This window comes from Stegodyphus dumicola, chromosome 10 (assembly GCF_044657685.1).
Source record: "Stegodyphus dumicola isolate Sdum_Otavi_A_Nest chromosome 10, ASM4465768v1".
In the NCBI taxonomy this organism is placed as follows: Eukaryota; Metazoa; Arthropoda; class Arachnida; order Araneae; family Eresidae; genus Stegodyphus; species Stegodyphus dumicola.
Genome location: NC_140777.1, coordinates 137818646 through 137844093, shown reverse-complemented (window position 1 = coordinate 137844093; position 25448 = coordinate 137818646). Strand labels below are relative to the sequence as shown.

The 25448-nt window shown below is 32.0% G+C and overlaps 1 protein-coding gene across 2 annotated transcripts; it reads right to left on the bottom strand.

Annotated features, from left to right (window-relative positions):
* Positions 1–19458, bottom strand: LOC118186617 (intracellular coagulation inhibitor 2-like). 2 transcript variants are annotated; one of them, XM_035356722.2, is made up of 4 exons: positions 19320–19454; positions 15396–15654; positions 5958–6397; positions 1–585 (listed from the first exon to the last, which is right to left on the bottom strand). In XM_035356722.2, the coding sequence occupies exons 2-4, from the start codon at positions 15639–15641 to the stop codon at positions 45–47; spliced, it is 1227 nt and encodes a 408-aa protein (XP_035212613.1). In that variant the 5' UTR covers positions 15642–15654; positions 19320–19454; the 3' UTR covers positions 1–44. The 2 variants fall into 2 exon arrangements, with proteins under 2 accessions (XP_035212613.1, XP_035212621.1); XM_035356730.2 differs by lacking the exon at positions 1–585 and adding an exon at positions 2718–3317 and having other exon boundaries at positions 19320–19458.
* Positions 19459–25448: the final 5990 nt, after the last annotated feature.

Below are 25448 nucleotides of genomic sequence, written 5' to 3'. Positions count from 1 at the left end.
TTTCTTATACAATGGCCGATATTTTATTTAAATATTTTACAACATTACAAGACATTTACACGACCCAAAAACAATATCATATCGCTTCTTTTATCTACAATGGCAAAGAGGAAAGGATGATCAGCAGTAAAAGATGGCGTGAAATCCATTATTGGTCTTATTCGATTGCCTATAATTCCAGTAACTGCCGCAGCTTCGCTACCTTTTTCGTTTACTTCTACTACTGCCTTATGCAGAATTTGACTAACGTAGACATTCTTGCTATCTGTCATTCCAGAAAAGTCAGCTGCTGGACGAAATATTTTATTGACTCCCAGTGATTGTATGTGACCAGACAATTCTTGAGAATATTGCACCTTAAATTTGGGGAGTGAGACAATGACTTTTGTGGGATACAGTTGCTGTCGGATGGTGGCCAGCTTTTCCGCAGTAAGGCTTTCTTCGAGAGCTTTCAGTCCATCTCGATTTTCAGGCAGCAAGACGAGCATACTGATGTTTTCTCCTTTGTAAGGCAGTTCCAAAGCTTGTAGATCGTAAACAGCAGTATAAGGGAATCGGGCAGTTATGTGCATCATTGGAATTTCTCTAGTTAAAGAAAAATACATAATTCTTTACGAACGTATTCTTTACATATATGTATAAATCGCAGGATGTTCATATGTTCGTATTAATCTTTTAAAAATATTTTCAAAATTTCAGCTCTTTTTTTAGTTTTTATGTGTTTTTGCTAAACTAATTATTTTACCTTAGATTAGGTGTATAATTTCATTTTAACTCATACTTTAAACTTACGACGGTAGCAGTGAAATTTTTTAGAATGGCAACACGGCGTGAAGCATGGTGCTGTCACTCCGCAAGGTTGAAAGCACGAATCTGTAACATGAGAATGCAGCATAAGTTGTATGGTCGTTCTCTCTTGTTCCACATAAACTAAATTATATTCTATAATGGCCTGACGAATTGTCGCATAGGCGTGAAGGACTACCAAAGCAGAAGAAAGGGGAAAATAACACTTTATTAATTCAAAATAGTTAATAGTATACAAAGGCACCGTTGCGATGAAACCAAAAACGTAGAATATAATTCAAGTCAAACCTAAAATAAGTAGTGCTAAATAGCACTTAAGTTACGCCTAAACAGGTGGTCTCACAAAAACCTAACAGGCGTGATGATAATTCCAATATGAGCAAGAGGCTTACTTACGTAACATAGCGAAACAACAACGTAGCGTGCGTTGGCTAGCAAAAACACGCTCTGAATAAACTCAGAGATTCACCCGTTTAAATATGCATTTCACTTAACTGTAAATTTACATCCTGGCGAGGGAATGTGAGGGGAAGTTGAGAAGTTCAAATAAAGGTATCAACTTAAAATAACTTTGTTATGCAAAATAAGAAAAACCCTACAAAGTAACTTAGGGTCTGTGTCTTGCTCTGAATAAGATGAATTATACTGGTATGTCAGCTGAATTTTTTTTAACACAAGAACATTTACTACGATTATTTTCTTTTTTGTGGCGGTGTTTCCAGCAAGTCTGTCCGTTTCTGGAGATTATATACGTGAAATTCAGAATAATATATCCTTTTTGACGCTTTTTGAATGCTAAAAAATCTTTCTTGGTAATATAAAAATATTAAAACTTCAGGAGACTCAGCGAACTTCGAGTTAGCTAAAATGTTAGCATCCTTATTAATTGAACCGTTTCTGTAGAATAAGGGAGAATTAATTGAATCCATTATCTTTCATTTCTAGCAGCGGAGAATAATTGCGGAGTGAGATGAAATTAGAAAATAAATAGAGAAATTAAATTTAAATTTAACTCTTGGTATGTTTTTTATAAATTTTCTTTAAAAACTTATATTTTTTTAAAAAAATTTCAAGTCATCATGTAGGCCTGCAAAAAATGCACTTCTTTCAGTAATGTTTTAATTCAAATCGGATTAACAGAACATTTGTTACAGTAATTCCGTTAGTCAATCTAGTCGCAATAATTGTCAATAAATGACGCGTTCTTTCAGCGGAATAATCTCAAGCAGATGGTAATAATGCCCAATTTGACTTTAATACTGTGACTCATCGTATGCCACTTATGCCTATTTTTAACCTTTCGTTATAATTTGTAGGAAGATACTAGAAAAAGAAGAGCAGGTGTTTGAAAAAAAAGTCCGGATTAAATGAAGTGCGTGTTATCCTTTCATTTAGAAGTCTATTTCATTTATAGTTCTAATTTCTATATGCCAAGGAAATGCGCTCTTTTTTCATGCAAATGGCTGATATTGAATTTTTGAAACTTCAAGAGCTGAGCTATTTATAGCATATAAAAATTATACCTATCATTTTAAACAAAAATATATGTCTGAAAACTCGAGATGAGTATGTGAAAAATCAAATTGTTTCAGAAGTTTGCTACTCAATGAAAACATTACGATGTTAATGGGGAATGTTAATTCAAAACTACAAATCTATATATTTACACAAAAATTATATAAAATTCTACTATGTGTATAAATTAAGACAAGTATAAATTTCTATTATGAGAAAAATACGTTGTAAAGGATTTGAATCTATCAATCAAATGCTTACGAGACCGAAAAGGGATGCTATATAATTTTAAATGTTATACGCCAAAACAATTTGTAAATATAATTCCTAGAATACACAAAGTATCTATGAGAGCTTATGAGTCATAATTTAATTTATCATTTGAAAAGAAACGATGACATTAATAAATAAATTTATTGTTTAGTATGCTGGGGTTTATTTAGAAATTTTACAAATTAAGACGTCACAAATTATTTACACGACCTAGAAACAGGATAATATCATTTCTGTTATCCACTACGGCAAACAAAAAGGGGTGGTCAGCGGTGAAAACTGGTGTAGGAATCATCATTCTATTTTCAATGATTCCAGTAACAGCAGCAGCTTCGCTGCCTTTTTCATTCACTTCCACCACAGCTTTATGAAGAATTTGACTGACGTAAACGTTGTTCTCAGTTGTCATCCCTGAAAAATCAGCAATCGGACTGAATATTTTGTTGGCTCCCAAAGACTGAAATTCTCCAGACATTTCTCTCGAATATTCCACTTTGAATTTAGGAAGTGAGACTACGACTTTCATCTCGTCTAACTGCTGTCTAATGTTCTCCAGTCTGTCTAGTGTAAGGCTCTGTTCAAGAGCAGAAAGTCCATCTCTACTTTTAGGTAACAAGATAATCATACTGATGTTTTCGCCTTTGTATGGTAATTCCAGAACTTCTACATCGTCCTCAACAGTGTACGGAAAACCGCCAACTATGTGCATCATTGGTACTTCTCTGTAAAAAAATTAAGAAATGAGGAAATAAAAAGAGACAACTATACTTAATCAATATCCGCGATGTTCATTAGCCTTTTAGCTTTGAATTTTTTATTCAAAAACTGAATAAATGTCATTTCTTTTTCAATGGAACATGGGATCATGCTCGAAAGCTAATGTGTAAGTCAATAAAGAATAATTTAATATAAAATACAGCGATCTTCCTAACACTACAAAAATTCCTTTATATGAAATGTTAATTTACTATCAACTTCCACTGTTATACAGGGTGTTTATAATTAAAGTTCCACATTGAAATGGCAATAAAAGGAAAACTACTGGATCAACTGTTATCAAACTTGGTAATCATGTAAAGGAGGTCATGAGACTTTATTTTCGGCCGAAAAAAAATTCGAAAACTCACCACCAGGAGGGAAATGGATCTTTATGCAATATTGTTAAACGAAATAAGAGTCGGAATCTAACTTAAGTTTTTGCAACACGGATTTAATAAGCTGCATATACCCTTAAGAATCATTGACCTAAACAAAATCCCCATTTAAAGGTGTTACAGGCAATAAAAGTCGAGTACGCCACCCGTGTAACGGAGAAATCCGTCAACGAAAAACCACAAATTAGAGATTAGAAAATGTGAGATTGCAAATCACTAGCAAAAGTGCGCGCATTCTGGAAATCGTTTTGTTACAGATCGCTAATTTCTGATTTTTGAAGCCTGAATTTAACGATCCTGCTGCAAGAGAATCTTTCGCGTTGGAATTCCTTGCACTGATTAAGTGGACGAACATTGACCATGGAGCATTTTGTGGACATATAGGCCCATTTTTACCTAAATGGCGATGTAAACACCCATAACTGCAGGATTTGGGCCAAACAAATCCCTCATGTTATCTACCCAGTTCCACTGCATTATCCTAAAGTCACCGTTTGGTGTAGTATGTTAGTTAATTTGATAATTGGAGCATTTTTCTTTGAAGAGCAGTCGATAGCTGGACCTATTACATGCACTGTGACTGCAGCTCGCTTAACGTCAATGTTAAGCCGTTTCGTGATATCTGAACTGCAACAAAGTGTCATTTTAGACACCACGATTTTTATGCAAGACGGGGCCCCACCACACATCGGTACATATGTCAACTTATGTACTTATTACTTAGGCAAGATTTCACGAATAAAACCGACACTTCCTCACTTCTTGACTACCTCGGTCACCAGACCTTAACCTCTGTGACTTTTGGCTACGGGTTATCTCAAAAGCACTATTTATGGCGATAATCTAAACAGTTGGTGGAATTGAAAGATGCGATACACCAACAAGTCCATAACATTCCTCCTGATATGCTAAGAGTTGCTGTTGAGAATGCAGTAATACGATTTAACTTGCTTTCGAAAAATGGTTGGCGCCACATTCGACATGCTTTGTAACACGTTTCAGAAACGATTAAACACATTTTAAACCGATGTATTCATGTCTTTTTCGTTTAACAATGTTACCCCCTGGTGGTGAGTTTTTGAACCTTTTTTCCCGAGGAAAATAAATTCCTATGACCTCCTTTACCCAATTACCAAGTCTGATAACATTTGGTCCATTTACGCAATTTCCAAGTTTGATAACATTTGGTCGATTAGTTTTCCTTTTATGACCATTTCAAAGTGGAATTTTAATTGTGACCATCCCGTAGTTCAATAATTAGGCAATTGCCTGATTATCGAACTACCTACTGCCTGATTTTTAGTCATTTTTATGTACTGCCCAGCAAAATGAATCCAAGTTACAAAGTTTCAGTACATCATATATATATAGGCTTTTAATTGCTGGAACGATTGAGCCGGCATATAGTACCAATTATTAACTATTTTGTAGCCTATATAAGTTGGAATCAAGTGAAATAGTTTTTAAGTGGAAAAGAATAGAACATGATATCAAATTTCAACTTTTTACAGCTTACACAAGTTGAAGGTCAAATAGGTTAATTTTCTTGTAGAACATAATATATGACGAAGTAAAATATATAGTTAATTACTAAGAAGTTAACTGGCTGATGAATAAACTGCCACAAAACATTCGGAGTATTTGCCTGAAAGAACGAGTTATCTTGATGTAGAACTTCTTAATTAAAAAGGACTCATACTTACCTGATATTATATGACACGAAATCACAAAAATTCCAGTGCAGCCACTTCATTTTGTTGCCAAAAATCAAACTGAAAACTTAATCGTTAGCACCCTAGGAATTTAACCCCTCGAACATCGAAGAATCCTAAATGTGGTAATTTTATTGGTACTTTTTGATTGCCTCTAATAGTATGTTAACCCCTCGAACATCGAAGAATCCTAAATGTGGTAATTTTATTGGCACTTTTTGATTACCTCTAATAGTATGTTAAGAATATGTTCAAGATTAGCTGCACCGTGTTCGAATACTTTAAAAGTATACACAGAATTAAATGATGGTCATTAAAATGTAATTTAAATGTTAGGTATTAAGACTATTCTGAAAAAAAAGTATATTTCCTTCGCCATTGAAGCTCTTCCTCGTATCTTAATACTTTATTTGTAAACGATTACGCTAATTGCAGATGATAAAATAACAAATATAAAAACGAACTGTGGAAACTAATTGCAAGAAAATTAACTTACTTAGCTTCTGATTCCAATCCATTGTTATAAAATTTCTGAGGTTTAGTTTTCTTCACATCGAACTCAGTTTTCCAAGTACCTTTAAAGTAGACAGCATTCAAAAGGACCAGAACAGTTGACGCATCCAGCTCATCAACCAAACTGTCGATCTTGCCATTTGTTTTGGCTTTTACCCAATCGTTTATTTCTTCCACAATCTTAGGCCCATCTTTCGCAAAATCGACATCCTGAACAGAAGCCTGGTATAAGGCTTGAACTTCTCTCTTGTAATTCGCTATCAACTGTAAGCTTTTGTCAGCCAAAATGGCATTTGCTGCATTAAGGACATAGCTATCGGAATCTCCACTCTTTATCGATTCTGTTAGTAATCGATAAAAAGATGAATGAACAAACTGGTTTGATAGATTAGCTTTCTCATATCCTAAAACAGTTCTAAGTTCCTAAAAAAATAGAAAATAAACAAATAAATAAACAACCTCATTTTTAATTTTATAGGATTCCTATTTTAAAAATTATTCTTATTATCCGAAAAGTTTCCAAATAATCAAAGTATCGCTAGAAACATTCTTAGTTCAAGCTTTATGTTTCAGGTGAACTTCGAGATTTTCTTGATTGAATTTCGTTTTGCTTTATTAACAGATCAGTCCTTTGAAACAGACTTCTAAATCATCGAACAAAAGAACGTCAAGATATTGAAGAAATTATTGCCAACATTTTGAAGAAATTATTCCCTTTGAATATATTTTAGCAAAGCTATTTACATATTTAAATAATAGTCTTATATTAAAGAAAAGCAGAAATTTGGAAAACTAGTATTAATATTTGTTATTGATAACTAAAATCAAGGTATTTAGCTTCCTGAGTTTTAATTTTTGTTTAAAACCTTTTCTTGTCACTAACAACTTAAATACGAATAAATCGATCATGAGCAATGATTTGGTTTGGTTTATTGAGATTACGACAAAGAACACTAAAACCCTGGGAAGGAATGCCTTTGTGGAGGACTTTCTACGGGAAACTGGCTCGTATACACGCTACAGATGGGAAAATCACGAAAACGTCCATGCGTCCTGGAATCGAACCCAGGTCGGAACTTCCAATGTTTAGCAACTTTCCCGCCCGGCAACTGGTGGACCTAGCGAGCATTGAAATTTATGGATGTGCGTATGTATGTATATTTACTTTCGAAAATTTTTATAGTTTTTAAATATATTATCTCGATGTTCAGAAACTCTGAAGAGGTGATTCAAAAAGGGAGAAGGAAAGCTTATGATTTTTTAAACATGAGACAAGATTTTAATAATTTAGTTAATTATATCGATTCTGTAAATTTGCACTATCTCTGCTTCTTTTCAATTTGCTCTCGTGATTTTATATGCAGTCTTACGGATCTTATTTATATGCAGTCTAACAATCCATTCACAAGTATGGAGTTACTGTATATTTTATTCCTATATTTTTTTTATAATTTGGTGTTTCACTTACTATTTGTTGGAGTTACATTTAAAGTTGATTGATAAAATAATTCTTTTGCTCTTAGCTACAATAAAATGATTCTTAGTTTCCGAACGTTTAGAAAATTGTGCAGTGCACATTATTGTTTCACTTTAATTAAAACCCAGCTTAATTCACGAACTAGTAACTCTAACATTTCTTTAACTACTATTCCCTGATTTGCTAAATATTTATAGCAATAGATGTTTCATAGAGAACTTGAGGATTTATTATAATTCTAAACTGAGGTACAAATGTTATGAAGATAATTAATTTCTTCAAAATCATGCAAAGAGATTATAAACGAAAGACAATAAACATAATTTTATGTATGCATTCTAAAACAACTACAAACTAACAGTCATTATCATTTTAAGATTTATTGATTTATTTTCTTTAAATTACATATAATTTTTTTGAATTATCACAGTGACATGTTTCCTAAATTAACTGAACTTCTCTTTTTATTATAATTATAATATAGAAATATGATATAATTTATTATATTATAATTGTAATTATTAATATTTATTATAATTATAATATATTATTACAATTCTAAATGATAAAATATAATTAATTTCTTCAAAATTATTCAAAAATATTACAAAAGAAAGATAGTAAACAAAGTTTCAAGTATGCCTTTTAAAACAACTATAACCTAACAGTCATTATCATTTAAAGCTTACTCATTTTATTTAAATTACATAAAAATACTTTGAATTATCACAGTGACATATTTCCTAAATTAATTAAACTTTTCTTTTTTGATTTCTCTTTTAGTTTAATTTTCTCCTGAATTAAGTAAAATAATTCTTTGGTTTCCACTAATTATCGTTTTTATATTTTTTCTTCAAAACTGTATAAAAACATACTGATTGGATAAGGAATATAAACTTGATTAAGCTTTTTATTATTAATATAAAAATATCATACCAAATTCATTTACGTGAAAGAAAACTCATAAATTAAGAAATCGTTAAAGGAAAATAATAAAAAACAAAATCTGAAATGTTTCAGATTTTAAATTACGTCCAAAGGGGCGTTTTTTAACATTTTGTGTGTTACCTTTCTTTATTAAATATCATGTTCCTCGCACTTAAACCATAAGATCCAGTGCAACAGCAATATCGCAAAATAGTTTTAAAACGAGCATATCTTTAGAATTTCCGATACAGAGACTCACGCGCTGGAGATAAAAATGTTTTTTCTGCACAACGTTGTCATTGCTCGCTTTGAAATCCTTGAGTTTGTTAATCAAAAATTCGTCAAAGTTTTAAAAAATAGGAAATCGATCATAAAACAAATTTCAAATTTCAAATTTGGTCTTCCACATGCTCATATTCGTTGGAGGATTACGTTATTCAAAATTCGATGACTCTATGTACCGTTGTTTTATCACAATACGAGAAATATACATACATTTATGCAGATTTTTCATTATTTAATTTCTTCAAATATAATGCAGGACTCTAACATTTTGTGGCAACAGTTTGAAAAGTGAACCGACATTTATGAGTCCGACGCAAAATGACAAAACGAAACTAATAGTCCTTCGGGATTCAAATCCCTTTGGACTAAAAATAAATGTAGACATAAAATGTGATATCTTTTATACACGTAAGAATGAGATATATTTTAATATAGAACAGAATTGTAATATTTTATTATTTAGAAAATAATTATATTTATTATCCATATTGGAGTGGTAACTCCATATTTGTGTCATATAACAGTTGCTGAGCAACGTCAAAAATGTTTAAAAATTGTTATTCTTAAAGTTTTACCAGTAGATGTATTAAAAATTTATAGAGAAAGAAACTGCTGGAGTGTGAAGCTGTAACGGATAAATTTGTATTTAAATTACCTATCTTCGTGATTTCAGAATAAAATTTTATGTTTTACTTAGAAGCTCATCGGTTATATCGATAAAAACAGCAAAGTACGTTACAGTCTTATAAATATTGGAGGTTCCGCCGAGATTTGAACTCGGACCGCTGGATTCAAAGTCCAGAGCGCTTTGAAAAAAAACACTCTGGACTGGCTCACTTTGGACTGATTCTGGAAAAGCACTCTGGACTTACTCACTCACTCACTCTGACTCGCTTTTTAAAAAGCACAATAAGAAATGAAATGTAGCTTATCCATGAAAATCACACTCAAACCATCAAGCACAAGCTAGCGCTGAATATAAAGAGCCGTTTAGGTTTTCTTTCTCTCTGCTGCATGTAATAAGGGACTAAGAAATAGATACTTTAAAATTTCAGGCTTCATGCTGTTAGATATTCTGGACAATTTCAGTCGTTTTACAAATATCAGAATTTATATTTATAATTAAATTTAGACACTTTATTTCTAGATTCAAGTTATATCATTTTCTTCTAATTGTTCCGAAGTCATAAAACACCCCTTAAATCTAAAATACTCCTTTGAAATCAACGGTCTGATTGAATCACATATTTAAGAAATTTTCAAAGCATACGTGCGTTAAAGACACTGTTTTATATTTTGTCATAGGCTTCTGAAAATACAGGATATGAACTTCAGTAAATAAAACGTAATTAACTGGCTAATTAAAATGTATAGTCGCATCTTCTTTGGAAGCATCAACTAATTTGAAACTCCAAATTTTATCCCTCCTTTCCGCATTCCTTCGTGGTGTAATAGAAAGCATACTCAACGCGTATTCGAGAGGTCCGAGGTTCGTGTACAGCGAGAGCATTGCACATTTTTCAAGTCACCTGCATCAATATAAAATACTAGCTCTACAATCTTAAGCGACTTATCTCTGTGTTTAGTAAGAAGTAAGAGAAGATCCTTTCATTAAACTAAGTAATTTAACAGAAGACACTTCTTGTGCTTATAAACCAGCCAGCATTTATGACGTAACTTAAAAGTAATGAATTCAGATTCAAGCTAAGTAGTCAAACGCTACACAAAATAAATAACTCGCAAGTTGCCCCAAACCTAATACTGGCGTGACACGCCTAATGGCGAGAATAACGCAAGTCGCAGACAGATTAACATGTTCTTGAGCAGGCGGAACACGTTCTGATTCAACAATTCAAAACCTTCCTTTAAATACTACCTCTGTCTACCTCATTCGAATACGCGTGAACTAAAATTTATATTCTGATAGGAAAACAGAAAGCGAGAATAACATTAAAGTTACTGAGTATAAAATAACTGGTCAGAAAAATAAAAAAAGGTATCAGTAAAAAACAAATATTGGCATTAGAAACATCTTTCATTAACTGCAGTACTAAACCAAATAGTATTATAACAGTATTAAAAATTAGAAAATAAAATAAAATCTGAAAGGTTTCAGATTTTAAATTATGTCCAAGTGGTCGTTTCTTAATATTTTGTGTTTTACCTTTATTTATTGAATATCACGTTCTTCGCACTTAAATCATAAAATTCAGTTCAACAACAATATCGCAAAATGATTTTAAACTAAGCATATCTTTAGAATTTCTGATACACAGTCTCGCGCGCTGGTGATTTTTTTTTCCCGTACATTGTTGCCGTTGCTCGCTTTGGAATCGTTCCTGACATTCTTGAAGATACCTCTAATGATAATGATCATATCACCAAAGCCAATAGAACAGTATATTCTTTCCTTAATAGCCCTGGACTACCTAATTTCACCTTTCTTGCTTCTCCGAGAATTGTTGCGGATTTTATTAGCTCTTTAAAAACTAAAAAAGCTGCTGGATGTGATGGCATTTCTTCCAAAGCACTCAAGCATCTTCCAATTAATGTAATTATGTGCTTAAATAAAATAATTAACTCAGTTATCGAGCTCTCTTACTTCCCAAAAGTATGGAAACATGCAGTTGTTGTTGTCTTCCCTAAGCCCATGTCTTCCCTAAGTTCTACTTTTCCTCAAAATTATCGGCCTATCAGTTTACTTAGTCAAATTTCAAAAATTGCTGAAAAAATTATTCTGTTTTATATTAATCGAATCATGCCTCCTAGCTCTTATACTCCTGATGAACAATTTGGATTCAGACATCTGCACAGCACCAATCATCAGCTTCTCCGCGTTATCAATTACACTACTGATGGATTCAATTGCAAATTTCCTACCGGTGCAGTTTTCTTAGATATTTCCAAAGCCTTTGACAGAGTATGGCACCAAGGACTTATATTCAAACTAATTCAGCTCAATTTTCCGAACCACTTTATTCGACTTATTGCCTCTTACCTCAGAAATCGCACTTTTGCTGTCAAAGTTGGAAACACCCTCTCAACTACTAGAAATATTACTGCAGGTGTCCCTCAAGGCTCTGTTCTCTCTCCTTTTCTTTACAATATTTATACTCAAGACATTCCAAAAGAATCTCATATTACTATCGCCTTATTTGCCGACGATACCGCTATCCTATCTCAAGCTTCAACCATCAATACTATACAAATTTTTCTACAAAACTGTTTGGAGCTTCTTGAAAACTGGATGACGCTGTGGAGAATTGCCGTTAACACTGACAAAACCAAAGCCATTATTTTCAGAAAAGGACAAACAAACTTCCTTTCGCCTAATCCCATCTTCTTTGACGACGAAATTCAGTGGACGGATCAAGTGAAGTATCTCGGAGTCACACTTGACAAAAAACTCACTTTTCGGCAACATTTACACGAAACCTTCAGGAAATTCAATATCTCAATAGCTACTATGCATCCTCTCCTCGGCAGACATAGCAATCTGACTATCAACAATAAGCTTATTTTATACAAGTCCATCCTTAGACCTACTTTACTTTACGCCAGTCCGGTGTGAGGTCACGCCGCTAAAACCCACATAAAAAAGATCCAAGTTATTCAAAATAAAATCCTTCTTGAAATTATTAATGCACCCTGGTTCATCCCAAATTCATATATTCACAGATATCTTCAAATTGATACTATACAAAATTATATAAAAAAAACTTGCAACATTTTTTTTTTTTCTTTCTGTACTATTACATCCAAACAGCTGTATCAGTTCTTTGCGATGCTCACCTTTTTCTAGAGCAAAACACACATATCTTTCGGATATTGTAACCTAGCATTTTGTTAATTTATTTGAAGTACCTACTACCTTACTGATCCAACTTTTTTTCACACTGCTGGTCTATTTTCATTCCTTTCATCTTTCTTCGCCGACTAATGGCGGCTAAGTGAAATATCTCATTCTACCATCTTGATTCTTCATATTTTCCTTTTGTTGTTCCAGACATTCTTTTATCTGATACAGAGTAAAAGCGCGCTGTCACTCTCTTTCCATTCAACACAAGTCAAGTTTGTTAATCCAAAATTCGTTGAAGTATTACAAAATATGAAATCGATAATTAAACAAATTTAAAATTGAAATTAGGGCTTCCACATGCCTATATTCTATGCAAGGTTATTCAAATTTTGATGGCTCTAGGGACCGTTGTTTTATCAGAATGCGAGGAAAATGCATACATTTATGCAGATTCTTCATTATTTAATTTCTTTAAATATAATACAGGACGATTATATTTGGTGGCAACAATTTGAAATGTGAAACAACGCTTACTGTGAATCGACGCAAAATGTCAAAACGAAATCAATAGTCCTTCTGGGCAAATTGCCCCTTTGGACTAATAAATCCTTACAAACGAGTGCAAACCTGTTAATAAAAAAATCGTATCCTGTCTAAATTAAAAAATCTTGTATACCTTTGATTAACAACTTTTTCAATGAAGCGTTGGTTTTTATCAACTTTTCTTTTCTTTCAATTAAGAAAATTCTGCATAAGTTCTCATAAAAGAATGTTTGACCTTCTGACCACATAAAAAAAACATACTATAATGGCCTAGATAATTAATATTTTAATTTCACTTTTTCTTCCCTAATATCTTTAATACTAAGAAATGAATTGAAGATCGCCATTTAGGGTACTTTAAATCGGCTGGAAATTAAATTTTATTCTATCAAGTCTCCAATGATCATTTTATATATTTTTCCCATTAGAATATAATTTGTTTGAAATGCTATAATCTGTAATTAATATATTAATTATATTAATAATTATAATGATGCTATAATTTGTTTAAGGGTCTTAAGTAAGTCAAATCACATGATCGTAGAATTCCTGAGCTTACGTATCGTAAGCAAATCTCATGTTCATCTACGCAAATTATTCCAAAATTCGTATTTATATTCATTCACAGCCTGTCATTAGTAATATTAATTAAGCCATTATAATAGTTTAAACTACAGTAAGTTGAAGGCATTGTTTTTATTATACAAAAAGAAAAAAATTCAAAATCTCAGACAACAGAAAATGCTATCGATTATACTCTGAAAATATCTGGTTTCCACGCACCTTAATATTCATTAAATTGGAAGCATTGCCAACTCATGCAACATTATCTTAGTTCAAATTTTTCTCCTTATATACCATACGCATGTACCAGAAAATGTTCACCATTACTAAAAAATCATTTTCGAATTTTTTATCGCATATTTCTAATTGCAATGATACAAATTTATGTTAACCTTTAAATATATAACTGGAATTTGAAAAGCAGTTATTTTTTTAATTATTATTCAGTGTTTTAAGAAATTTAAGCTTTACGATTTTAGTTTCTTGAAAATGGTTGCAAATAGTTACAAATGAGAGGAATACGACCCGATCCATCTGGTCTAAAAATAGACCTTGTAATCTTATTTGGGTTGCCTCTAAGTTCTTCAAGATGGTAAGGAATTTTTATTTGAATCGTTCAATATTACTGTGTTAACTACTTAAACAAGACGCCTCCTTTCTTAGCCAGTTTTGGCCTTAACTTCACTAGGCTGCAAGCTCCAATTTCTGCACAGCCAAAAACGCTTTGATTTTCACGATAATCAACTGCATCTGAAACACTTACCACCAGTCTATTCAAAATTACACCACTCAAGCAAATTAATTTTTACTTAAACTATTTCCATGCATTACCATAATTGAAGCCTCTAAATTAAATCTCTTCTTATTTGTTCTTACTTTTATTATTTGTGTTGACCTTTGTTTTAAAAATATATAAATACCAAAAATGTCAGAAAATCTTACAAAAACCCATAGAATTCCCCTGTTCCTTCTTAAACATTTATATTCTTGTGAATCTTTATAGATTGCTTTTCTATATTAAATTTTTCCGATTTCTGCCCTTTCATTAATATTTTTTATGTACAGGTAAATGATTTTTCAACCATAGTCACTGCGTAAATTTAAACCGTTATCATGGGCGCTAATTGTTTCATAATTATCAGTTTTCTTTGTAGCTTCAATCTATCCTTAAAAAAGATTTCATTTACTACAAATGCAACACACCAGCGACCTAACGTTAAAAGTCGCTGAACACTGGTATTTCGGTCTGAGGTTCGAATCCCGCGAACGGGCTGGCTGCTTGGGGGTTTTGATAGTTTTTGCCGTAATCACATAAGCCAAACCACCAAACCATTCACTACAAATGCGGACAACTTCATTCGTAGGATCTCTGGTTTAAAAGTTAAGATTAGCAATTGCAGCAGAATTAGCAGATACAGAAAGCATGCGCTAGCAAGATTTTTAACATTGCTAGCATACTTAACTGACTTTTGATCTAGTTTAATATCGAAAAGATGCCACGAATTTAATGACTATTAGTGAGGTTTAAGATGTTGTAAAAAACATTGCTTCTCATTTTCATTATAATGATGCAGTCACTACGTTTCAACCACAAGAGGTTCTAAAACATTCCACACAAATAATGAGAGAAACTGTTATTTAAAACTATCGCAAAAATTATTTGAAAATTTGAGTTTTAACTAAAAAAAAATTATTTTATTCTTTAAAGAAATTTTAATTAATTGAAATCTGTTTGCTATTTTAAACTACGCTATCAACAGATAAAATAATCGTTGGAAAACATCTTATAACAGAAATTACAATTACGATGATTTAAGTTATGTTACCTGAGCTGTTTCTCCCCTTGCACCGTAGTAAAGCATTCCAAAAGCGGTAGAAATACTGAATGGAGAAAAGAAAACATTACTAGATGATCCTGATGATAATTTTTGATGCAAATTCAGAGCCAAATTATTACTGGCTGTAGCCAACTTTTTCAAGTGATCTTCTGCCGCTTGTGGAGGCGCCGCACTGGCAATCAAGCAACAAACTGACAATACCACAGCTACGGAGATCAGATTCGATAGCGCCATTTTGTGAGACAGCCTAAAAAGAAAAACGATAATCTTAAAAACGAATATAAAGGCGGCAACATGTATCACTAAAATTGGCTTTTAATGAGTAAAAGTATTGGGAACTTCCAAAATTCGTTCCTAGCTTTTCAGAAAGATCCTTTTCAAAATATATCAAAAATATTTGCCCCCAAAAAAGCAGGAGAAGAGGTGCAAAAATTGAAAACAACAATTGTAAATCTTGAGAATATTTAAGTATTATGATAACAGTTACAAAATTTCGAAATAACAAGCAGAAGTATTTAAATTTTACTTCAGTATGTCTCTCTTACTATTAAAAGTAGTAGGATACCTCACAATAGCCTATATAATATACTATAAAATACGAAACTCTTTTCATCTTTACGGAAATATATGCGCAGTGTTTGGAAGATATTTCTGTCATAACGTACTAAAGATAAAATTTTGTAATGGAATTACTTTGCGTACTTTTAGACTATCCGTGAAAAAATTCATAAAGCTACCATCAACAATATCATTATCTACAAAGTGCAAAAATGTAGAACAATACACAGACATCTTGTGAAAATAAAATTAAATATTATTAAAATAAGATTTAATAATACTTTCAGTAATACAAATCAGGAAAACTCATACATTCAACAACTGAAGCCAATCAGTTAATTTATTTCATTTTCTCGTTTACTTCAGAAAAAAATATGATGCATGCACCACATGACTTCCTTGTGCGGCCTATTAAATTACGCACATTTTTTCCTGCATTTCATTTAAACATATTTGCCCCAATTTTATTACAGATATATTTCACACCTATTAACCTAAAATATATTTCTCATTCAATAAATTCAGTTCTCACTTCTCGGCAAGGAAAAAATACATAAAAACTCAAAACATTTTCATTAAAAATTGTAAAATAGAGGAAAACCTCAAGCACCAAATACAATTAAAAACCGTCAAAAAAAACAATTTTTACATTTAAAATTAGTGTTTAAATTAATTAAAATCAGACAGAAAGACAAATTTTTTCAGTGCACAATGCGTTTGGCCCCACTCGGCAAAAGGACAGAGAAGTTGTTGATAATTCTGTATTCTAAATTGTTGATAATTCTACAACTATTTCATGCAGATTAACTAAAGGCATAAAAACCTTAGACGGAACATAAGAGCAGTATAATTGAATCATTTTTAAAGCAAAAAATGCACAATTTACAAATATATAAGAATAAAACACAGCTCATCAAGCCGGGTAACAGAGTGAGTATATATATATATACATTTTTGGTACAGCCGATTGCAACCGAAATGTGAGGTGCACAACTAGATGTTATAGCACTATACAAAATTTCAACGCCCTGAGTCTACTCATTTTTGAGTTATGCGAGCGATCGTAATTAACTTCAGGCATTTACTATTCTAAATTTAGTAACAATTATTACATAACATACATTTTCTCAAAATATTAAAATATTAATTTAATAAAAATACAATTGTTTAGAACGGAGCAGAAAATGGCTCACTTAAGTGATGGGACACTTACTTTTCCATCAAATATTTATCCAAAAATTTTACTTTTTAAAAGGTTTTAATATTTTGTTGGATTTCCTTTTACTTTTAAAACATGATTTAATCTTCTTGGGATGGATTCGACTAATTTTTTTTTTTTTTTTTTTTGTGATTTCTGGAGTGATTTTACTCCATTCTTCTTGAAGCACCGATTTTAATTGTTGATTTGAAGAAATGGTGTGTTTGCGAATTCTTGATTCCAATTCTTGCCAAATATTCTCTATGGGATTTAATTGTGGAGATTGTGGGGGTGTTTTAATTATTTTAGGACAGTTATACAGCAGCCAGAGTCTAACGTTCAAAGCAGTGTGCTTGGGGTCATTGTCCTGGTAGAATTTAAAATCGTTATGAAGGTTCAATTTTCGTGCTGAAGATTTCAAATTTTGATTTAAAATGTCAAGATACTTGTACTGATCCATTATACTGTCAATAAAAACAAGATTACCAACTCCAGCGGACGACTACACCCCCATACCATAACTCCTCCTCCACCATGTTTTACTGTTGGCACCAAATTCTGTTTTCGAAATTCTTCCCTGGCTTTTCTCCACACCAAGATTCTACCGTCAGAACCAAATGTATTAAATTTACTCTCATCAGCAAATATAACTTCATTCCAGTAATCAGAATTCTTATTTATGTTGGATTTTGCGAAAGCCAGTCTGTGTTTTCTATTCTTTTCACTTACAAAGAATTTTTTCCTGGCTGCTCTACCGTGATATCCAGCAGATCGAATTGCTCTTCTAATAGTCTCAGGATTAACAATTACTCCATGTAATGCTTGTAAATCAGCAGCAACTTTACGAGCACTCATTCTTGGATTTTTTTTTAAATTTCGAACGATAATTCGCTTTATTCCATTGGATAGCTTTGATGGCCGGCCAGGTCTTCTTTTATCCCGAATCATATGATTCTTTTTATATCGTTTAATGATATTGAAAACTGTTGAATGACTCAAGTTAACTGTTTCAGCAGTTTCTCTAATAGATTTTCCACGTTCAATATGCAAATTAATAACTAATTTTCGAATTTCAGGCAAAGTTTCTTTCGTTTAGCATTCATGACAGCACAGAGCTAAAAAACACAAAAATTCCAAAACAAACTGGAGAGAAATACTGCAGACGATTTTATAAATTATTGCCATTTGCTTTTGAGTAAAAATATAAAAACCCCAAAAATATTTTTATTGCTTACTTCAGACGATTTTTGTTGCATAGTACGTGATAGTATCTAATGGTGTCCCATCAATTATGTGAGGCACTTTTTTGCTCCGTTCTAAACAACTGTATTTTTATTAAACTAATATTTTAATATTTTGAGAAAATGTATGTTATGTAATAATTGTTACTAAATTTAAGTATGAAACACACCCACAAAAAATTTTACATGTTTTTTAAATTTATTTTACTTCAGTTTCCTTTTGTAAAGCACAAGTGTCCCATCACTTTTGTGAGACACTGTATCTATTAGAGCACAAACAATAACTCCTTCACAGCATCTCTGTTATAGAGTAATAATTTCTTTTAATACTTTTAGAAATACCATCGCAAATTTTCTGCTTATTGAAAAAATCCTTATTTTTCTGTCATTTTCCAACATGATTTCTTTTGAATAAATTTTTCATTCAAAATTTAAGAAGTCTTTTTTCTAAATTGCTTAAATAATACTACCTTACTTGTCTAATTATTTAACAATTCATTTATTTATATTAATAAAATGGCATAAATTCATTCAGTAAAAAGTATTCCTAGAGCACATTCAAATTTTGACGAAAAAACAAGGAGAAGATGGCTCCTCAAAGTTCTCAAAAGTCATTAAATTATCGACTGGAAATAAAATACAGCAAGCAATTTTTGTTGTTGAGAAAATCATTTGTTCAAATTTGAAAATTTTAAATAGAAATATACACAGATTTTTTTTTCCTATAAGCATTTACATATTAACGCGTTAATTTAATTACGCATTTTTAGTCACGAATTATCGGATTAAAGAGTTTAATACACAAGTTATAAAAACAGAAAATTTACTAAGACAGCTATAAAATATCTGAATTAAAAAACAGAATTTCAAAACATGTAGGATAAATTTAGAGAGTTCACACTTGTAAATACGTACCCTTTTGACTTTTGTAGAGAAGGTTTTTCGGCGCGTGACACTTTTATTTCTTCTCCGCGAGAAATTTGGCTTGTCGAACAGCTGCCCGTGACTATTACTCAGACAGATGTTCGACAATTGCATTGCTATCTGTTTCGACTGTCAAATATAAACCTTATCTATTATTGATAAGGGTCTAGTCACACTGCACAAAACATTTGCATAAGATCTGGGTATTAAAGCTTTTAATGTTAAGATAATATGTTTCCCCACGCTTTATGAAAGAAGAGTGTTTCGTGAAATTTCTCGTAATTGCGTAAAAAGAAAAAGAAATTACCATTAATTAAAAAAACGTTTTCTGCCGTACCGTGCCACCAAAACAAATAATAATAATAAAATGAAATCACAACAAATAACACTGAAAACCTAAACTCACATTTAAAAAAACTGATAATATGATAAATACTCACCCGCAAAATAGAAACAGCATAAGTATAGTGTAATGTTTCCTTATAGAATAGGGTAGACAACTTGGGAACGCTGAACTACTTAGAAATGGTAATAAATAATAAAAATGCAAGCTGGCTTTTAAAAGATTTGTAGTGAATGTAGCAGCTCCCACTACATATAATATTATCTTTGTTGCTGTGAAGTTTAGGTTTTCTAGATTGGCAACAAGAAAAAATGTAAACAAAGCTAACTCGCTTTGATGTTGTAACTCTGTCTTCTTTCATTATTGTGAACTCCAATCTGGAATTATCATTTAAGCTATTAAATCATCTCATGTGTTGACTCAGCCTCCCCAACATGAGAAATGCTAAGACTGAAATATAGTACACAGCAGCGATAGTCAACTGGTGGTACGCTAAAGAAGAATAGTTGATACGCAAAGAAACATAGTATTTTAATTCATAAGCTCAAAAATTAAATACCCCAACATCCTGTTTAAGTTTTTTCTCTAACTCTCGTAAATTTATGCGATCTGAGCTTTGTTGTTGATCTGAGCTTTTGTAAGTCAATAGCCGCTCATGGACTTTAGCAAAGTAATCCGTTTTTATTTTCACAAATATTCTTTTAGCCATAGACATAACAAAATTTGCCGTGAATGATGTTTTTAAAAGAAGTAATAGAAATGGATGTTGTAATTAACAGGAAATAAAAATAAATTCCTGCAAAAGGATAATAGTATTTCTGTAGTTAACAGGAAATAAAAATAAATTCCTACAAAAAGATAATACTGTCTCTTTACTTCTTTTCGAGTTATCGATTTATTAGAATGTGTAATAGACTGATGTGTAATAGAATGATATTTTTAGAAGGAGTAATAGAAATGGATATTGTAATTAACAGGAAATAAAAATAAATTCCTACAAAAACATAATAGTATCTCCGTAATTAACAGGAAATAAAAATAAATTCCTACAAAAACATAATAGTATCTCCGTAATTAACAGGAAATAAAAATAAATTCCTACAAAAAGATAACAGTGTCTCCTTAATTCTTTTAAAGTTATCGATTTATTAGAATGTCTACACTTTTTGTCGCGACCATTTCCGAGCTCATTTTTCAATAAGAATAATTTTTTACGTCGATTTGCTGTCTCTAAAAGTAGGTATTCTAAAAGTAGGTATTTTGTTGCTTTATACTCTTTACTTTTCTATGCGATTTGAGAATATCGTCGTTTGATTTTGAACAACTCGTAATATATTGTGCATTTAAATATTTGTGAAAAAATAATAAAACAAACCTAGATTTTGAAATTAAAAAATGGCTACGCTTGACTAAGCGTAAGAGTGATGATCCATAGATGTTGGATCCAGGACAATCTAAGAATATGGAAAATAAAATAAAAATTGTTTATAGCAAATATAATGAGAGTTATTTATGATTTGGATTTACTTGGAATGGAGATGAAATGGACCCTCAACCTCAATGTGTTGTTTGTGGTGAACTGTTATCCAATCAAAGTATGAAACCATCGTTTCTGAAAAGACATCTTTAATCTAAGCATGCCAATTTAAAGGATAAATCTGAAGAATATTTTAAGAGGTAAATATCGGAGTTCAAAAATAGTAAACAAGTAATGAAAGCTTTTGTTACTTCAAATGAAAAAGCTTTGAAAGCTAGCTACATAGTAAGCCTAAGCAGCTTTCTTCAATAGTGTGAACCTGGGCAGGCTCACACTATTGAAGAAAATTATAGTACTAACAGTTTAAATAAATATGAAGAAAATTATAGTACTTATATTACTAACAGTTAGAGATATCTTTTTAACAATATTCAAATAAAAAGCGGATAATGAACTTGATAATATTCAGTTATCAAATGATATAGTAAGTAGACGAATTCAAGAAATGGCAAATTCCATAAAAGAGACACTTATTCAACATAAATAAATAAAACACAATGAGTATTTCCCATTGCAGTTGGATGAAAGTACTGATATAACGAACTTTGTTCAGTTATTAGTTTACATACGTTTCGAAGAAGATAAACGAATTGCCGAAGAGTATTTATTTTGTGAACCTCTTCATGATACAGCAACTGCCAATGAAATTTTTAAAGTAATTGACTATTTTATGTCTGAGAATCATATTCCTTGGAATAAGTGCATTGCCGTATGCAGTGACGGAGCTCGGGCTTTAACAGGAAAACATGTCGATGATATTTTGCAAATAAAGAAATTCGCAGTTGAAACTAAATTTACTCACTACTCCATTCATCGTGAAGCTTTAGTACCCAAAACAATTCCTGAAAACCTTATAAGGTATTTCTCCCCCTTTCCTAGCGTGCCTTCGTGGTGTAGCGGTTCTGCACGCTGGGCCGGTATTACAGATTCCTGGCGAAGGCGGTTGCTTATTTTTCATCTTTTCTGCTTCCAAAAAAATCCTAATATCTGATGTAATCCTAATGTTTTTGCTTCCAAAAACAAAACCTGAAAATCGTTTTAAATCAAGCTGTGCAAATTGTTAATTTTATTTTATTAAAAGCCGAGATTCAAATTCAAGAATATTTGCGATTTTATGCTAAGAGATGGTGAGTGAACATGAAACGCTTTTATTATATTCCTAAGTAAGGTAGTTATCCGGAGAAAAGTCTTAAATCGTCTTTTTGAACTTCAATCAGAATCCACATTTTCTTCTGTGATTCAAAATTTGAATAGAAAAAAATTTTACTGATTTATGGTTGGCGTGTTTAGGATATTTAACTGATATTTGTGGAGCGTTAAATGAATTAAATTTAGGATTATAAGGATTATAAGTGTTAATTTGTTTGCCATTAGAGATAAAATAAATGCAATGATAAAAAAACGCGAGCTAATAATTAAAGCATTGGATAATAATATTTTAAGCTTTTTACCACTTTTAGAAAGTTTTCTAACAGAAAATAATTTGAAAATATAAGAATTAGCATCTGACTATAAAAATCATAGTTTTTCATTGATAAATAATTTCAACGTGCATTTTCCCGAGGATTGTGAAAAAGAAAATTGGATTAGAAATCCATTTTATTCAAATGTGCCTGAAATTTTATCTCGTGAAGAAAAAGAACAATTGATAGAAATTTCCTGTGACCGAACTCTAACTGAAGATTTAAAAAATAACACACTTGTTAACTTTTCGCTGAACCGAAAAACCGAATTTAAAGGCATTTCAAACAAAGCAATTAAATTTTTACTGCCGTTTTGCTCAACCTATTTGTGTGAACAAGGATTTTCTTCCATGTTACATTTGAAAAATAATTACAGAACAAAATAAAAGTGAATTCTAATTTAGGGTTTAAACTAGTGAAATCTGATCAGACATAAGGAAACCGGTCTCTCTTAAACAGGCCCAAATTTTACACTAAATTTTAGAATTAAAGTATTATAAATATATAAAAATACCTAATGTATCTGCAGTGGCGCTCGAACTGAAAAGGTGGTGGGTGATGGTTCTTACACTCAGGATTTGGTGACTGAGTCCCCTAAAAACCCCACAGGAAAGGCGAAAAGGAGGAGTATATAAGGTGTTTCTCCCGCATTTTCAGCGTGCCTTCGTGGTGTAGTGGTCTGCATGCTGGGTGCGTATTCAAGATGTCCGTGGTTCGATTCCCAGCGAAGACGTTGCTCATATTTCAAGTCCACCTAATGTCTCTCTCATTCAAAATACTGTTCCTGTTAGGCCTGTTCAAACCAATATGAATATGACTTATGCAAATGTCGTTAAAAATAAGAAACAAGCTCCTAATGGCAACCTCTCTGAAAACCGACCTGAAATTAGTGTTAATACCATGTATGAATTTTATAGGTTTTTCAAAGAACTTGTCAATATATTTAGTGGCTTTTCGTTAGAAACATCCTCCAAAAAATCGCAGTCAAATTGCCCGAGATTCAAGCAAAAAAAAAAAAAAAAAAAAAAAAAAGAAAAAGAAAAAAAAAATCTGAAATGTTTCAGATTTTAAATTACGTCCAAAGGGGCGTTTTTTAACATTTTGTGTGTTACCTTTCTTTATTAAATATCATGTTCCTCGCACTTAAACCATAAGATCCAGTGCAACAGCAATATCGCAAAATAGTTTTAAAACGAGCATATCTTTAGAATTTCCGATACAGAGACTCACGCGCTGGAGATAAAAATGTTTTTTCTGCACAACGTTGCCATTGCTCGCTTTGAAATCCTTGAGTTTGTTAATCAAAAATTCGTCAAAGTTTTAAAAAATAGGAAATCGATCATAAAACAAATTTCAAATTTCAAAGTTGGTCTTCCACATGCTCATATTCGTTGGAGGATTACGTTATTCAAAATTCGATGACTCTATGTACCGTTATTTTATGAGAATGTGAGAAATATACATACATTTACGCAGATTTTCATTATTTAATTTCTTCAAATATAATGCAGGACTCTAACATTTTATGGCAACAGTTTGAAAAGTGAACCGACATTTATGAGTCCGACGCAAAATGCCAAAACGAAACTAATAGTCCTTCGGGATTCAAATCCCTTTGGACTAAAAAAATGCCATAGATAAATTATTCGTAGTATTTGAAATCTTTGAAGATATTTTTGGTTCCACCGATAATGAAAAATAATCTATAATCTTTGCCTTCGCTCCTCATCTTACCATTCCACTTCTCTTGTTTTGTTATATGTTCTTAGCACTGTAGAGTTCACACTAACCCTTTTATTTTCAGCAGTTCTTTACGAGTTCACGTTCATGTATTGTAATTACTCATTATATGCTTTACTGCAATTATCTCCATCATAATTCGGAACCGTCTAATACATTCCACAAGGGGTAGGGTTTCCCAGGTACCCTGGTGTTTGAACACCATTCCACTGGAACGATTACTCAAAATCTGACGTCATTTGCCTTAACCTTCTGTGTCTATATTGCTTCTTAGTATGAGGTTAAAATGTTTTAAGAATATCCAGGGCCCCGCCGACTGCGAAAATGAGTTTCTCATTCGGTTTCAACAGCAAAAAACGTCAAAGCTGCGAATATTCATCCCCAGATGTGTAAATGTACGGTGACAATACAATCAGTGACAGTAAAGCACAAAAGTGGGTGAAAGTGTTCAAGGAAGCTCAAAACAGCGATGAAAAAGTGAAAATGATCGTGAACACTGGCTATGACTTAAAAGCGGCAGAGTTCTATGAGGAGGATATACAGACACTCATTATTCGTTATCATAAATGTTTAAACCAACTAGGAAACTGTGAACTAGTACAAAAATGGAACCGATTAGAAAAATAGAGCATTGTATGCAACGTCAAAGAGATTTTTTTTCCTCCCTTTAGAAAAATGCTGCTTACTTGCCTCGTTTTTATCGCAAAATAGACCTCGTTTAAAAAGAATTCTCGCGCAATAAAAAGTAACTTTTATGGAACAGCGCTTTTTTTATTTGCATTTGGAAGCATTAAAGGTTCTTCGAATTTGGAATGCTTTTTTTCAGTCTTTTGCCATGCATTCATAGTAAGTTTCAGTATGATTTGGGCCTTGGAATTCATTTTATTGGACATCGTTATGGAGCATTTTTATAGCAAGTTGATCAGCTCTGTCGTTTCTCAACTGGCTAGTTAGAGTTTTAATTATCATCAACATTAAGCTTCATGGATAACATGAAGCTTATACTCTTATAATCTTGATGCTAAGCTACGAATATG